The 18,275-nt window shown below is 42.4% G+C and overlaps 1 protein-coding gene across 2 annotated transcripts in view; it reads right to left on the reverse strand.

Annotated features, from left to right (window-relative positions):
• The window catches only part of tmem62 (transmembrane protein 62), a 98,992-nt gene that overhangs the window by 44,223 nt on the left and 36,494 nt on the right, over positions 1-18,275 (reverse strand). For both annotated transcript variants that reach the window (XR_009816067.1, XM_061969205.2), the window contains exons 6-10: positions 15,919-16,060; positions 9,797-9,921; positions 9,598-9,720; positions 4,935-5,090; positions 1,314-1,473 (exon numbers count right to left, since the gene is read on the reverse strand). Coding sequence is in view for 1 of the 2 variants with exons in the window: in XM_061969205.2 (XP_061825189.1) it covers positions 1,314-1,473; positions 4,935-5,090; positions 9,598-9,720; positions 9,797-9,921; positions 15,919-16,060 (706 nt within the window). In the remaining variant the exon portion in view is untranslated. The remainder of the gene's footprint in view (positions 1-1,313; positions 1,474-4,934; positions 5,091-9,597; positions 9,721-9,796; positions 9,922-15,918; positions 16,061-18,275) is intronic.

The following is an 18,275-nucleotide window of genomic DNA, read 5'->3' on the forward strand; positions in this document are numbered from 1 at the left end:
GCCGTTTTTGTTTGCATGTTAAAGGTGTTTTAATGAATATACATGCATGTTTAACATATATAGATTCCTTTCTTTCATGAAGACAAGAATATAAGTTGGTGTATTACCTGATTCTGATGACTTGCATTGATTGTAATCAGACAGTAGTGATGATAACGTCCACGTTTTCAAATGGAGGAGAAAAAAAGTTCCTCCTTTCTGTCTAATACCACATGAAAGTGGTTGCTTTTTGGCATCTTATTTGTCCAGCTTCCATATTTGTTTTTATACACTTTACAAGAAATACATTGGCGGCAAACTCCGTAGCTTGCTAGCTTGTTTGCGCTGGCTTTCGGGGACTCTTATTTTGAAAGCGCAGGCGCGATGGAGCGGCACTTTTATTGTGAAGACAGGAACTGTGCAGTCAGTCTTTAGGCTTTTGACGGGATGTACGGTTGAAATAAAAAAGGGTCTTTTTTCCTTCACACTTTTGATTGATTGATTGGAACTTTTATTAGTAGATTGCACAGTACAGTACATATTCCGTACAATTGACCACTAAATGGTAACACCCGAATACGTTTTTCAACTTGTTTAAGTCAGGTCATGTGACCACCTGGCTCTGTTTGATTGGTCCAACGTCACCAGTGACTGCATCTGATTGGTGGAACGGAGTGAACGTCACCAGTGACTGTATTTGTTGAAACGCAGACACTATGGAGGTCTGTCTGACAGACCAAAACAAACAAAGCGTGCATTAACAGATCGATAAAAATTAGTAGCGAGTAGCGAGCTGAACGTAGATAAAAGTAGCGGAGTAAAAGTAGCGTTTCTTCTCTATAAATATACTCAAGTAAAAGTAAAAGTATGTTGCATTAAAACTACTCTTAGAAGTACAATTTATCCCAAAAGTTACTCAAGTAGATGTAACGGAGTAAATGTAGCGCGTTACTACCCACCTCTGCTGGCACGGCCACTCTACCAACTTCGCCACGCCGTCCAATGACAGTTTAAAAAAACCCAAAAAAAACTGCCTACATAGCAGCTTTGTGTTATTAGTGTCATAATTGCACAATTTTCTCATTATAGTTCACCTGTTTGCTCTTTTATTCAGTTTTTTTTGTAATAGTATCAAAAATCAGAATATGACCCCTTTAACATTCACCAAAATTAGGTGTTACAGTATATATCGTATTGGTTTTAGAAATGAAACGTATCAATATGGCCTCCGCCTGCGTTTATTTTTCAGTGTGCGGCCATGAGTAGAAAAAAAGTGTGGATACCCGTGATCTGGCACATGTGCATAAAGTAGGGAAAAGGAATCCTGCACCGACCTCCACCTGAACTCGGATGGTGTGCAGCCCAGTGAGGTAGCGCGATGGTTGCCATGGCAGCACGTAGAGGGGGCCTCCAGCAGGCTGTCCTGTCCCTAAAGGCTCGCCGTCCACGCTAACCTGCACCGTCATGATGGGCGCCTCTGAGAAAGCCAAAATCCTGTCAATGCATAACAACACAGCAGATGTTGCCTATGAATTACAATAATAACTATAAACAATCATTCATACATCAGTCGGACCCCGGTGGTTTTTATTGTCCCTCGGCATGTTCCAAACTTTGACAGATTCATTATTAATTAGATGGATATCGCAGATGTTTGTTCAGATAGCTTAGCATGTACTCTCTCTTTTAGCAACTTTCATGTGTGTACAGCTCCACTAATGGACATTGGAGTGTTACTTTCAATGGCAAAATTAATGAGCCAATACACATATGTAAATACACGATTTCTAGTAACATACTTTGGAAAATCAAAACATAAAATGTTTTGTTTTATGAATATAAATCTATCTGTGATAGTATGAAATTAACAATTAATCATTGGCATACGCTCGAAATAATTACACAAACACACGGCATAGACGCTCGATATATTGGCGTGACTATCACGGACGTATGCTAAATTGAATAATTCAAATTATTACGAGAAATACACATAAGCTTTTGCAAGAGCATGGAATATTTAAAAAGTACTATTAAAACCAATTTGAATGCGAGTAATGTAAAATATGCAACTAAAAGCAGCGACAAGAAACAAGCTGAAAAAATAAAGAAATTGAAAATTGTTAGCGTGGGTACCCAACTTTGATTCAATCAAAGTACTAGAGATGCGCGGATAGGCAATTATTTCATCCGCAACCGCATCACAAAAGTCGTCAACCATCCGCATCCACCCGAACTAACATTTAATCAAAACCGCACCTGCCCGCACCCGCCCGTTGTTATATATCTAATATAGACGATGCAAGGCATTAGTGAGGTTATAAAGCTTTTGCCTGTTAAAGAAAGGAGACTGATCCAATGCAGCACAGACATTCAATGCGTGCCACGCTGTCACGGCCCAGACGCACACCAGTGCGCAATCATCTGGGAGCGCGTGGAGGTGCGATGTCCCTCGCACCCGCGGCGGCTCCACCCGGGCTCGCGCCCGAGGCTTCAGCGCGCACCGCGGCGGCCATCCTACTCGTCGCGGCCTAGCCCTCGCGGCTCTCGCTGCCGGCGACGGCCGGGTATGGGCCCGACGCTCCAGCGCCATCCATTTTCAGGGCTAGTTGATTCGGCAGGTGGGTTGTTACACACTCCTTAGCGGGTTCCGACTTCCATGGCCACCGTCCTGCTGTCTATATCAACCAACACCTTTTCTGGGGTCTGATGAGCGTCGGCATCGGGCGCCTTAACCCGGCGTTCGGTTCATCCCGCAGCGCCAGTTCTGCTTACCAAAAGTGGCCCACTCGGCTCACCAGGGTGAGCCCCACCCCTTTCGTGAGCGCACTGCGCGCGGAGTGACCCCTGTTACGCGCCCCCGGCAACGGGGGTGGCGGGCAGGTAAGCTGCGCGGGCGGAGCGCGCGGAGTGACCCCTGTTATGAGCCCCCGGCCACGGGGGTGGCGGGCAGGTAAGCTGCTTACCTGCTGCGCGTGACGCCGGCCGCGGCGAAGGCGGACGAGGCGGGGTGTCGGTGCGGTGGGCGCGGTGGTGACCCTGGACGTGCGTCGGGCCCTTCTCGCGGATCGCCTCAGCTACGGCTCCCGGTGGGGCCCTCTCGGGGGAAGGGGCCTCGGTCCCGGACCCCGGCGAGGCGTCCCTTCTCCGCTCCGTAAAAGTGTCCATCTCATTTTTTTCTTTTCTTCTTCTGTTGTGGCATATGCTGCAGGTGCCTGCTCGTTTTTCGTATGTGGGTAACAACATTTAACTATGTATATATATTTCCCAATTGGTTTAACTGCCACCCGCCTGAATCTATTTAAAATCTAATTTTTTTTTATTTCAACCGCCCGACCCGCGGGTAATCCGCGGACTCCGCGGTTGTGTCCGCAAACCGCGCATCTCTACAAAGTACACATTTTCTTTAGTGACTAAAACAAGAGGTTAACACATCGATAGAAAATTGATATAAAAGTATTCACTTATCGGCAAAACTATCCGTTAATGAATAAAATCCCATTATTTTCCTTATTTCCGTCCGTGATGAATGCTCGGCATAAACTTACTGGTAACACCAAATCGTCAACATGTTCTATTTACACCAGGGGTGCTCATTACGTCGATCGCGATCTACCGGTCGATCTCGGAGGGTGTGTCAGTCGATCACCAGCCAGGCATTAAAAAAATAGTCCTAAAAATGAGCGATCATAAATCTTCACTATGACGTCACTTTCGTCACTTGATTGACATTCACGGCACCCGAGGGTCTTCTGAGATGACGCTGGCTGCTGCCAGCTCATTAAAATTACCGACTGGAAGGCGAGAAACACTTTATTTCAACAGACTCTGGCGCCGTACCTGTCGTCAAAACTCCAAAGACCGACTGCACAGTTGCACAGTTGTGCTAACAAAATAAGAGTCTCAGAAAGCTGGCGTGCACAAGCTAGCAAGCTACGGAGTTTGCCGACAATGTATTTCTTGTAAAGTGTATACAAAGGAGTACGGAAGCTGGACAAATAAGATGTCAAAAACCAACCACTTTCATGTGGTATTGGACAGAAAGGAGGACTTTTTTTTCTCCTCCATTCGAAAATGCGGACGTTATCATCACCACTGTCTGATTCCAATCAATGCAAGTCATCAGAATCAGGTAATACACCAACTTATATTCTTGTCTTCATGAAAGAAAGGAATCTATATGTGTTAAACATGCTTGTATTATCTTTAACCACCTTTAAGTTGTTAACAAAATTAACTATGTGTTAAACATGCTTGTATTATCTTTAACCACCTTTAAGTTGTTAACAATATTAACTATTTGTGTTAAACATGCTTGTATTATTTTTAACCACCTTTAACTTGTTAACAATATTAACTATATGTGTTAAACATGCTTGCATTATCTTTAAACAACTTTAACTTGTTAACAATATTAACTATATGTATTAAACATACTTGTATTATCATTAAACACCTTTAATGTATTAACAATATTAACTATATGTGTTAAACATGCTTGCATTATCATTAAACACCTTTAACTTGTTAACAAAAACATATATTTCATAAATAAGTAAATATAAATGATATATATGAATGAGGTAGATCCCCACGACTTGATCAATTGAAAAGTAGCTCGCCTGCAGAAAAAGTGTGAGCACCCCTGATTTATACCCTAAGCACGGCGGATGAATATCGTGTATCGCACCACGTGTTTACATGAATTATACGTTCGTGATGCGTTACACAATTCTCTCCGGGTGAAACAATTCCCTCTTATAAAGGCATAATTCAGAAAAGATGTTATTGTAAAATAGGTTGTTTATTTCTTATATAAATTATCAAACGATTGGAACTATTTCGCGCACAGATGTTTTATGTAAAACTGTTGTTATGGGATAGTTTGAAAATTACACAAATTCATACTGGTCGTCGCACAAAGACGATATCATGATGTAAAAAATATCACCCACCTGATGTGTGTGGACCTCCGTATGCGGCCCACAGGTTCCAGTCCTGGATGCAAGTACTGCCGGTCCTTGGGGTTAGTGATGAGCACCACGGGCCACTGTTCAAATCTCAGGTCTGAGAAACTCAGCAGGTCGTGGTCAAAAGCCAGGATCCTGTACCTGGTTGAACACCAAAATACTGTTCAATATATTTATGTCCACAACCCGTCTATGTTGACCAACTCATCCACATACATGGTCGACCCATTTTGTCGTCATGAGTGTGAGTTGAAGAGGTCCTTTTTTTTATTCAAAATGGTCCGTTTATGTCGACATGTTGTAGTACTGTTAACTCCATTATTATAACTTAGCATCAACATAACCATGGTCTAATTACACAGCATTTAAACATGCATCACCCTCTGTTTGGTGCAAAGAAAGTTGAAAAATACAAGTATGGCAGTATTAACATAGATTCTACAACAGCAATTAACAAAACAGACATTTTTTTTTTTAGATTGTTGGCCACCAGTAGAAAGATTAGTGCATGTATGAAAACTTTATTAGATTATTATACGATTAAGTCCATCCATCCATCCATCCATCTTCTTCCGCTTATCCGAGGTCGGGTCGCGGGGGCAGCAGCCCCAGCAGGGAAGCCCAGACTTCCCTCTCCCCAGCCACTTTGTCCAGCTCTTCCTGTGGGACCCCGAGGCGTTCCCAGGCCAGCCGGGAGACATAGTCTTCCCAACGTGTCCTGGGTCTTCCCCGCGGCCTCCTACCGGTCGGACGTGCCCTAAACACCTCCCTAGGGAGGCGTTCGGGTGGCATCCTGACCAGATGCCCGAACCACCTCATCTGGCTCCTCTCGATGTGGAGGAGCAGCGGCTTTACTTTGAGCTCCTCCCGGATGACAGAGCTTCTCACCCTATCTCTAAGGGAGAGCCCCGCCACCCGGCGGAGGAAACTCATTTGGGCCGCTTGTACCCGTGATCTTGTCCTTTCGGTCATAACCCAAAGCTCATGACCATAGGTGAGGATGGGAACGTAGATCGACCGGTAAATTGAGAGCTTTGCCTTCCGGCTCAGCTCTTTCTTCACCACAACGGATCGATACAGCGTCCGCATTACTGAAGACGCCGCACCGTCGATCTCACGATCCACTCTTCCCTCACTCGTGAACAAGACTCCGAGGTACTTGAACTCCTCCACTTGGGGCAAGATCTCCTCCCCAACCCGGAGATGGCACTCCACCCTTTTCCGGGCGAGAACCATGGACTCGGACTTGGAGGTGCTGATTCTCATCCCAGTCGCTTCACACTCGGCTGCGAACCGATCCAGTGAGAGCTGAAGATCCTGGCCAGATGAAGCCATCAGGACCACATCATCTGCAAAAAGCAGAGACCTAATCCTGCAGCCACCAAACCAGATCCCCTCAACGCCTTGACTGCGCCTAGAAATTCTGTCCATAAAAGTTATGAACAGAATGGGTGACAAAGGGCAGCCTTGGCGGAGTCCAACCCTCACCGGAAACGTGTCCGACTTACTGCCGGCAATGCGGACCAAGCTCTGGCACTGAGCATACAGGGAGCGGACTGCCACAATCAGACAGTCCGATACCCCATACTCTCTGAGGACTCCCCACAGGACTTCCCGAGGGACACGGTCGAATGCCTTCTCCAAGTCCACAAAACACATGTAGACTGGTTGGGCAAACTCCCATGCACCCTCAAGGACCCTGCCGAGAGTATAGAGCTGGTCCACAGTTCCACGACCAGGACGAAAACCACACTGTTCCTCCTGAATCCGAAGTTCGACTATCCGGCGTAGCCTCCTCTCCAGTACACCTGAATAGACCTTACCGGGAAGGCTGAGAAGTGTGATCCCACGATAGTTAGAACACACCCTCCGGTTCCCCTTCTTAAAGAGAGGAACCACCACCCCGGTCTGCCAATCCAGAGGTACCGCCCCCGATGTCCACGCGATGCTGCAGAGTCTTGTCAACCAAGACAGCCCCACAGCATCCAGAGCCTTAAGGAACTCCGGGCGGATCTCATCTACCCCTGGGGCCTTGCCACCGAGGAGCTTTTTAACTACCTCAGCAACCTCAGCCCCAGAAATAGGAGAGCCCACCACAGACTCCCCAGGCACTGCTTCCTCATAGGAAGACGATTAAGTCAACAGGGCCATTTGCGGCCAGCAGCTTATTTTTTTTTATGGCCCACGGCACAGTTTGAAAATACGATTTGAAAAAAAAACATTAAAAAGTGGAATAAAAATAGCAAACAGGTGTAATGTAACAAGAACATGTTGCAATAATGACACTAATAACACAAAGGTACTGACATGCCTGTTTTTTTTTTAGTCTAAAACTGGCATTGTTTAAAAAATAATGAATCAAAATCCATACTGGTATGAAATAAAATCAACCTTGTTATGAATTATTGACCTATTCAAGGCTCCAATTACTTCACATCAAATATTACACTTTTATGGGGAAAATATTGCATATTTTGTGTGTTTGCCATAAAAGTAAAACAAGGTTTTCGCTGACAAAAACTGCATAAAACATAAAAAAAAACAAAAAAACTAAAACTTAATCGACGGATAAATCTGGAGTTGATCTAGAGATTCAGGCATTGAACGTAAAAATAATATATATTGATTTATAATTTATTTTAAAAAAAATTTATGAGTTGGAGTCTGATTTTTTTTTAAACCATTATTGATAAAAAAACAAAACAATAATGGATCAAAAGCAATGTTATGAATTATCAACCTCTTTAAGGTTATAAATACTTCACATCTTCACACTTGAACATTTTGAGGAAAATATTGCCTATTTTGGGTTTTGTTTTTTACAAAAAATGTCACCAAACATTTAAATAAGTCAAACTTTGTGTCAACGGACCGATTTGAAGTTGATCTACAGATATTCAAGCGTTAAAAGTAAAAAAATGATATAAAAAAAATATAATATTTATGACTTGTTTTTCTCACTTCAATGACTGAGATACTTGTGGGTCCCCGAACATTTAACATTCACCAAAATTGAGGTGAGTCCTAAGGGTTACAATATTGTATTGGTTTTGAAAATGAAAATGAAAATAAAAAATAAAAAATAAAAATATCAAAATGGCCCCCGCATGCTTTCATTTTTCAGTGCGTGGCCCTCAGTAGAAAAAGTTTGGACACCCCAATGTCAATCAGCCAGACCGAAATGTTGACATAAACGCATACTTGCAAAACCTTGAGACCTCCGATTTCGGGAGGTGGGGGGTGGAGGCGTGGTTGGGGGCAGGGGGGTGGTTAAGATATATATATATAAGAAATACTTGACCTTCAGTGAATTCTAGCTATATATATATATATATATATATATATATATATATATATATATATATATATATATATATATATATATATATATATGTATACATATATATATATATATATAAATAAATAAAATAAATACTTGAATTTCAGTGTTCATTTATTTACACATTTACACACACATAACACTCATCTACGCATTGTTGAGTTAAGGGTTGAATTGTCCATCCTTGTTCTATTCTCTGTCACTATTTCAGAACACACACATTATACAAATATACATTATAAAATCAATAAGAAAACGGGAGCTCTAATTTGGGAGTCTGAATTAGGATCAGAAGTTCCTATGTAAACATTGCGCACTCACCTCGCCTTTTTGTATTGATTACTGCAGCTGTGCACTGGATTCATTCACAAATACAAACTACAACTCACAAACACTTTAGAGTTAGGCTCCACCATCAGAATGTGTACATAAACTTATAAAGATCACATGGATATTATTCAGTGAGTTGATTCACCAAAACTAACCTGTTATACAGGAGGAAAAAGCACACAGGACGTTTCAATTGTTCACAGACTGGTTGCGCTCATCAGAATGACAAGACACTTCCGGTCTGCAGGTGATAGCATTCAATTGGGAAGAAACGCCCTACTGCCCCCTACTGACCAATGTGAATACTGATAAATGTGTAAAGACAGCTCCAAAAACGAATTCAAACCACAAAATAAAATAAATAAATCAACACAAAAATGTGACACATTATGGGTGGGTCACATATGCATGTACAGTAGATGACAGTATTGTCCTGTTTAAAAGTGTCACAACATTGCTGTTTACGGCAGACGAACTGCTTTACGGGGGACGAAAACTTGACTGCTGTTGTTGTGTGTTGTTACCGCGCTGGGAGGACGTTAATGAAACTGCCTAACAATAAACCCACATAAGAAACCAAGAACTCGCCCTCGATCATTAGCTGTTTATATGGTGGGAAAGCGGATGAGTGAACAGGCTGTCAACACGTCACTCAGGTCCGCATGGAGCTGGAGGGGGTGTGGCCTCCAGCTCCGCCTGAATTTCGGGAGATTTTCGGGAGAAAATTTGTCCCGGGAGGTTTTCGGGAGAGGCGCTGAATTTCGGGAGGGTTGGCAAGTATGCATAAACGTGTTCCGCTGACACGTTACAGTTGTCACCTACTTTATATTGCTCATTACTGCCACTGACAGGACTGCAGCAGAACCGCACGTTATGAAAGTTGTATTTTTTTCCCTTTGTTTTATTTGTGCACCGTGCATTTGTAATTCGAGACAAATCATGCTATGCTTACAAAAAAAAATGGTATGTCTGTCTTACTTGCGGTTGTCCATCCAGTCTCCAAGCTCCAGCTCCAAGGCGCCGCTGGGATGTCGACTGTGGAGGATGGGCATCAGGCCGCCCAGCGTGTGCAGGTGACCGCACAGATAGGCGATGGCCGACCTAAACACGCAGGAGATTAATCATAAAACGGAGAAGTTTGACTTCTTTATGGTTGAACAGACAAGTCTGCTCGCACCTCATCATCTCCCGCACGCCCGGTGACGGAGAAACGATGGTGGACGTGGTGTAGTGTCCGAACCAGATGGACTGGTTGCTTTTTAGACTCTCCGCTCTGAATGTGTCCAGTTTGTCCATCTGAGTCTGAATGACACAAAAAGAGGGAGAATAAGCCAAAAATGGTATAAAAATCATATATCTGTAAATGTGTGTTAGTCATGTATGATGTCTTTTTGTTATTTTTTTTTGTGTGATGTGTAATGTCTAGTGTTTAAATGTACGGCAGTGACAATGAATTTCCCCAAGGGGACCAATAAATCTAATCTAATCTATAATTTAAGATAAATGTAGGGGTGTAACGGTACGTGTATTTGTATTGAACCGTTTCGGTACAGGGGTTCCGGTTCGGAGGTGTACCGAACGAGTTTCCATACGGACATATTAAGTAGCGTAACGCAGGTTGTGTAAACAATGCACACCGAGGCACAACACACGGCACGCTAGCAGCTAACGGGCTAGGATAGACTGACCATACGTCCTCTTTTCACCGGACATGTCCTCTTTTGCGGAGCTGTCAGGGCGGAGTTTCTTAAATGCCTCAAATGTCCGGCATTTTGAGTTAGGGTTGCGTGTATTTTCAATGTACGTTCAGGGTTAAGAAGGGGTTAAAAACAAAACAAGGGAACTCCCCTGCCTGCTGGAGAAATTGTGGGAATTCAAATGCAAATCACTACCATGTTTTATGGGACTGCTGCACCATAAAAGACTATTGGAAAGAGATACACCAAGCTATTTTCAAACGTGAAATACCCCTCGAAAGTAAAAATGTGTTTTTTGGACATGTACCTCAGGACTGGCTGAAGAAAGATAAACACTTAATGAATATCCTACTGGTGGCTTGTAAAAAGACCATTACTAGGAAATGGATATCCCAGGAGAGCCCAACTTTGAAGCAATGGATGGAAACAACAATGGACATATATAAAATGGAGAAGATAACCGCCTTTATTAATTATAAATTGGAGAAATTTACTTCATACTGGGAAAATTGGGTCAACTATGTCACGCCCCATAAACTTGACTTTAATTTTTCGAATTAGTGATTGTATTGCCAAAAAAAAAAAAAAAAAAAAAAGGGGGATTACTCCCTACAAGTGTATATGTATGTATGTATATATATGTATTTATATATTTATATATATATGTATGTGTGGGTATATATATATATATATATATGGGTATCTGTTTATATTTTATTTTATTTCTGATTACTACTATTATTAATGTATTATTATATATTTTTCTTTTTTTTCCCTCTTTCTTTCTTTGTTTATTTAATTGATGTATTTGTAGATATTACTTTGTTTTTTTTGTTGTTTCTTTCTTTTTTGAGGGGGGGTGGGTGATTGGTATGGGTGGGATATAAACAAAAATATTTTGACATTTAGGGCAGACAATAGATATATCATTGATGTGAATATGATGTGATGGAAAGGAATGTCTGATGCTAAATGTCAATAAAAAACAAATTAAAAAAAAACAAAAAACTAATTGTGCATGCAGCAGAATTGGTGAGGGGGCAGAGACAGAGAGAGAGAATTATGATAAACGCGCATGCGTCGCCAGGCTCTGCTTTTTATCCATAGATTTATCACATTTATCCATCCATCTTCTTCCGCTTATCCGAGGTCGGGTCGTGGGGGCAGCAGCTTAAGCAGGGAAGCCCAGACTTCCCTCTCCCCAGCCACTTGGTCCAGCTCCTCCCGGGGGATCCCGAGGCGTTCCCAGGCCAGCCGGGAGACATAGTCTTCCCAGCGTGTCCTGGGTCTTCCCCGTGGCCTCCTACCGGTCGGACATGCCCTAAACACCTCCTTAGGGAGGCGCTCGGGTGGCATCCTGACCAGATGCCCGAACCACCTCATCTGGCTCCTCTCCATGTGGAGGAGCAGCGGCTTTACTTTGAGCTCCCCCCGAATGACAGAGCTTCTCACCCTATCTCTAAGGGAGAGCCCCGCCACTCGGCGGAGGAAACTCATTTCGGCCGCTTGTACCCGAGATCTTGTCCTTTCGGTCATGACCCAAAGCTCATGACCATAGGTGAGGATGGGAACGTAGATCGACCGGTAAATCGAGAGCTTTGCCTTCCGGCTCAGCTCCTTCTTCACCACAACGGATCGATACAGCGTCCGCATTACTGAAGACGCCGCACCGATCCGCCTGTCGATCTCACCATCCACTCTTCCCCCACTCGTGAACAAGACTCCGAGGTACTTGAACTCCTCCACTTGGGGCAAGATCTCCTCCCCAACCCGGAGATGGCACTCCACCCTTTTCCGGGCGAGAACCATGGACTCTATCACATTTAATTTTTTATTATCTATAGCAGGGGTGTCAAAAGTGTGCTCCAGAGGCCATTTGCGGCCCACAGCTAATGTTTTAAAGGCCCACGGCACATTCTAAAAATACTATTCAAATAAAGAAAAACATAACCAAAGTGAAATAAAAAAGCTTAAAGGTTAAATGTAATTTAGAAAAAGTTGCAATGTTGACTAATAAAACAAAGCTGTTTTTTTTTTTTCTTTCAAACTGTCATTGCTCAAAACATAATATTGAATCAAAATCAATGTTATTATGAATTATTGACCTATCCAAGGTTCCGATTTCTTCACATCAAATATTACACTCAGAAAAATATTTTTGGTGGAAGATTTTGCAAATTTGGTAAATAAATAACCCAAAAATGTATATTTTGTTGTTTTCTTACTGTACTGAAAATGAACCGAACCGTGACCTCTAAACCGAGATACGTACCGAACCGAATTTTTTGTGTAACCTTATACCCCTAGATAAATGTAATGAAAAGTAGAACTGTTTTTTTCTAAATATGACACTATGAACCAGAGTATACCGTATTTTCCGCACTACAAGGCGCACCGCACTATAAGGCGCACCTTCAATGAATGGCCTATTTTAAAACTTTGTTCATATATAAGGCGCACCGCATTATAAGGCGCATAGAATAGACGCTACAGTAGAGGCTGGGGTTACGTTATGCATCCCGCAGTTGCGAGACCTGTTGTGGCTCAATATTGGTTATATATATATATATATATATATATATATATATATATATATATATATATTGTCGGAGGCAGATATTTACATATATCCGAATTTAAGTTGTACTTCTTCCATTTCTTTGTCATATTTGAAAACAGCTCGTGTTTTCCATTTCTTCTCTTGATGCTCTGTCAGCAAGTAAACTGTGTGTGTTAACCTTGAGTTCTTTGGAATGTATTATGGCTAGGGAGGGGAAAGGAAAGAGGGGTTTTTTGGCGTTGGGAAGACAGACCATTTTGGGAGGCGCAATAGAATGTTCTAGGGTTAGACTGGTCTCAAAATGTATATTGGCAAAGCTTTGAAAATATACAACAAAATACCTATTCTGTCTCTGGTGGTTTTTCAACTCAGCTTTAAGTGTCGTAAAGAGCTTGGGAGCGAATTGTGACTTGAATTCCCTGGGAGGAACAACTGGTCCAAAACGCAACAATATACATATATACATATATATACATATATATATATATATATATATATATATAAATATTGGTCCACATATAAGGCGCACCGGATTATAAGGCGCATTGTCAGCTTTTGAGAAAATTTGAGGTTTTTAGGTGCGCCTTATAGTGCGGAAAATACGGTAATTAAATTCCAAAATAAAAAGTATAAAAAATGTATTCTCTTTTATTTATTTGTTTTAAATATTTGCATTGCTAAAATCCCAAAAAAATGGGTGTATAGGGTTTTTCAATTTTATTGTAAATAAATATATTTTATATTATATTTTATAGGATAGAATAGAACGGAATAGAATAGCTGAAAAATGGCCAACCGAAAAAGAAGATGGCATACTTCCTGTTTTGTTTTGTTGGCAATACGTGGCTAAATCTTACTAATTTTAAAATTTTAAAAAATGTCTTGTTTCGGACCCCCAAAATATAAATTTTTTTGCCGGACCTGACGCGCCTGCAAAATTTACGGAGTTTTTGTGCATGTTAAATGCCTCAAAAAGACGTAACATTATTATTTTTTATGTCATTGCCTGAAATAAATAAATAAATGAAAATGAAAAATGAAACTGGCTGTCTGTATCGGATCACTTAATGGACATTTTACATGCAAGCCAATGTAATCTGATACTTTTTTCCTTTTTTTTTTGCAAATATCAATATCGGATTGGGACACTGTGACCATTAATTCTCGTTAAAACGTTGCCATGCAAAGTCATACTGGTCAACACACAAAGACGATATCATGATATAAAAAAATATCACCCACCTGAAGTGTGTGCAAAAAACACCATTGTTTTTTCGATTTACAGTAAAAGCACAACGTAAAATGTATTGTCATTTTTATGAATTTGCATACCTGCCAACTTTTGAAATCAGAAAAACCTAGTAGCCAGGGTCCAGGGGCCGCAGGCCCCGGTAGGTCCAGGACAAAGTCCTGGTGGAGGGTTCAGGGCTTCGCCCCCCGACGCAAAATGTTTATTAGCATTCAGACAGGTTAAAATGTTGCTAAAACCATCACTTTTCTATCAGTCACAGTGACTTTTCAAAACAAAAATATTACAGCAAAAATCATATGGGTTGATTGACATGTTTATTCTGTAAGCTAACTTCAATAGTTTGAAATTATTTTGACAGTTAATGCCAGTTATCCTGTCAACCTTTCACAAGACTTCAATTTGTTCATTGAAAGTATAAACAGTATAAACACTTTTTACAGTAAACAAATGGTAAAACAGTACTAAACAATTCCATAAAAAAAAAAATTGGTGTCATTATTAACTTTCTGTCCAAGCTTGTATAATCTACTGCCTTGTTCAATTGTAAAAAATATTCTGTGCCTAAAATTCACATTTCTATCACAATTATCATACTGTAAACATGGTAAGCTAACTTCATTAAAATTAATAGTCCTGTCAATAGCATGGAATTACAATTCAAATGTAGTTTTTTTGTAAGCCTTTCAAAAGAATTCAAAATATGAAAAAATAATGAAAATTAATTTAAGCCATCAGACACTTGAAAAGTGGCACATCACATCTCTAATGTAATCATTTGAACTTTTCAACAGAAATAGCACTGCAAAAATATTAAGGACATACTTCTGTATTTTGGTTGTTATGCTGTCAACATTTAACAAGATTTCTTCAACTTGGACTTGAAAGCATAAATAGTATAAACACTTTTAACAGTATGTCGTGCTGTGAAATACAGCCGACAGGATTGCGCACCAAACACGAAGCAAGGCCAAAGCGCGTGCATGGTGCAGGAGAACAAAGGACTTCTTTCATTTAAGGTTTGTGATAAACCATCAAACTCATTCGTTAAAAGGACTCTATAGTAATATAAAGCGAATTTTTCTGGACATTATCATGCAAGAAAAGTTTATTTTCGGGACCGCGATCACCGCATAATGATTTTTAAAGGTTGCATTACAAACATTTAACTGTCCCATGTGATCAGCCAGTGCGATTGGAAGTCCATGCTCAATTATTGCCTCCGTAAATAAAACTTCGGCATTTATCACATCCAAAGAATCTGTTTGGGCGACGAAAAACGTTGAAAGTTTTCCACTTGTATCGCTAGCAACGGCATTAGACTTGTGTTTTTTTGTCCCAACGTGGTCTTTTACATCGCTAATTCCTCCGTGTCCGATCGAAAAATCTTGTCTGCACAAGGTGCAATTCGCGTAGTTTTCACCCGTATTTTTTATCACTGCAACCGTAACCCGGAATAGGTTGATGAAAACCGTACGAATTACGGGAAAACCGGAGTAGTTGGCAGGTATGAATTTGACGGGTAGTTTGCTGTAAAGTATTTTTTATTTAGACAAAAACATGTTTGGAAAATATTTCTTGCAATATTGGATACAATTAAAGTTTAAAAGGTATGCAATTTCAACAGTACATATATTTTTTTCTGTCAAAATTTAAAAAAATCAATAACATTTAGTGAGAAAACATTAAGTACTTTATTGACAGATATCATTTACGGGTGTTTGCAGGCCAGATAAAATGATGTTGAGTTTGACACCTGTGCCCTAAATAGTAGAATATAGTGTGTTACCCACCTGATTGAGAATACCAAAGAAATTGTAGGGCCTCTTGGGCCCCGGCATCAGGGTGGCGTCCGCACACACAAAGGAGTAGTTTCCGAAGGGAGTCGTGTGGACGTAATGGAAGGAGCCCACCTTCTGATTGGCCGAGTACTTTCTGAAGGAGACGAGGAAAACAACATTAAAACAGTCAACCAGCAAACCCTCCCAAAATGCTGCAATGCAACAACATCAGATGCAATTTGAGGAAAGAAGTCTGTCAGCTCACATCAACTCTGCAGTTATTTTGGGCCTGGTGTAAATATCACCACTCGCTTCAGAGGAATGCAAATCACTTTCCAGAACTAATCTGACATTTATATGGACGCTCTTTTATGGAGGTTAATTTGTGTCTTCATTGCAAAAGCTTTTTTGACACTAAATCTTATGTGGTGGTCAAAAGTGTACGTACACTTGTAAAGAACATCATGTCAATCATTTCTACAACTCTTAGTTTTTTGTGATTGGAGCACAATCACAAAAAACATTCATGAAGTTTGGTTCTTTTATGAATTTATTATGGGTCTACTGAAAATGTGACCAAATCTGCTGGGTCAAAAGTATACATACAGCAACATACTTGATCAATTTTGGTGATGTAGAAGCGTTACAATCAAATCAAATGAGCTTCATGGCATGGCCTCCTTACTTCAGGTGAGTGATTATGATTGACGACACCTGTTGACATGGGAGGAGTTCGGTGAGGCCATGGAAAACGACTTCCGGACGGCTTCGAAGCAATTCTGGACCACCATCCGCCGCCTCAGGAAGGGAAAGCAGTGCACTATCAACACCGTGTATGGCGAGGATGGTGTTCTGCTGACCTCGACTGCGGATGTTGTGGATCGGTGGAGGGAATACTTCGAAGACCTCCTCAACCCCACCAACACGTCTTCCTATGAGGAAGCAGTGCCTGGGGAGTCTGTGGTGGGCTCTCCTATTTCTGGGGCTGAGGTTGCTGAGGTAGTTAAAAAGCTCCTCGGTGGCAAGGCCCCGGGGGTAGATGAGAGCCGCCCGGAGTTCCTTAAGGCTCTGGATGCTGTGGGGCTGTCTTGGTTGACAAGACTCTGCAGCATCGCGTGGACATCGGGGGCGGTACCACTGGATTGGCAGACCGGGGTGGTGGTTCCTCTCTTTAAGAAGGGGAACCGGAGGGTGTGTTCTAACTATCGTGGGATCACACTCCTCAGCCTTCCCGGTAAGGTCTATTCAGGTGTACTGGAGAGGAGGCTACGCCGGATAGTCGAACCTCGGATTCAGGAGGAACAGTGGGGTTTTCGTCCTGGTCGTGGAACTGTGGACCAGCTCTATACTCTGGGCAGGGTCCTTGAGGGTGCATGGGAGTTTGCCCAACCAGTCTACATGTGTTTTGTGGACTTGGAGAAGGCATTCGACCGTGTCCCTCGGGAAGTCCTGTGGGGAGTGCTCAGAGAGTACGGGGTATCGGACTGTCTGATTGTGGCAGTCCGCTCCCTGTATGATCAGTGCCAGAGCTTGGTCCGCATTGCCGGTAGTAAGTCGGACACGTTTCCAGTGAGGGTTGGACTCCGCCAAGGCTGCCCTTTGTCACCGATTCTGTTCATAACTTTTATGGACAGAATTTCTAGGCGCAGTCATGGCGTTGAGGGGATCTTGTTTGGTGGCTGCAGGATTAGGTCTCTGCTTTTTGCAGATGATGTGGTCCTGATGGCTTCATCTGTCCAGGATCTTCAGCTCTCACTGGATCGGTTCGCAGCTGAGTGTGAAGCGACTGGGATGAGAATCAGCACCTCCAAGTCCGAGTCCATGGTTCTCGCCCGGAAAAGGGTGGAGTGCCATCTCCGGGTTGGGGAGGAGATCTTTCCCCAAGTGGAGGAGTTCAAGTACCTCGGAGTCTTGTTCACGAGTGAGGGAAGAGTGGATGGTGAGATCGACAGGCGGATCGGTGCGGCGTCTTCAGTAATGCGGACGCTGTATCGATCCGTTGTGGTGAAGAAGGAGCTGAGCCGGAAGGCAAAGCTCTCAATTTACCGGTCGATCTACGTTCCCATCCTCACCTATGGTCATGAGCTTTGGGTTATGACCGAAAGGACAAGATCACGGGTACAAGCGGCCGAAATGAGTTTCCTCCGCCGGGTGGCGGGGCTCTCCCTTAGAGATAGGGTGAGAAGCTCTGCCATCCGGGAGGAGCTCAAAGTAAAGCCGCTGCTCCTCCACATGGAGAGGAGCCAGATGAGGTGGTTCGGGCATCTGGTCAGGATGCCACCCGAACGCCTCCCTAGGGAGGTGTTTAGGGCACGTCCGACCGGTAGGAGGCCGCGGGGAAGACCCAGGACACGTTGGGAAGACTATGT

Source organism: Nerophis lumbriciformis, linkage group LG08, assembly GCF_033978685.3.
Source record: "Nerophis lumbriciformis linkage group LG08, RoL_Nlum_v2.1, whole genome shotgun sequence".
Classification (NCBI taxonomy): domain Eukaryota; kingdom Metazoa; phylum Chordata; class Actinopteri; order Syngnathiformes; family Syngnathidae; genus Nerophis; species Nerophis lumbriciformis.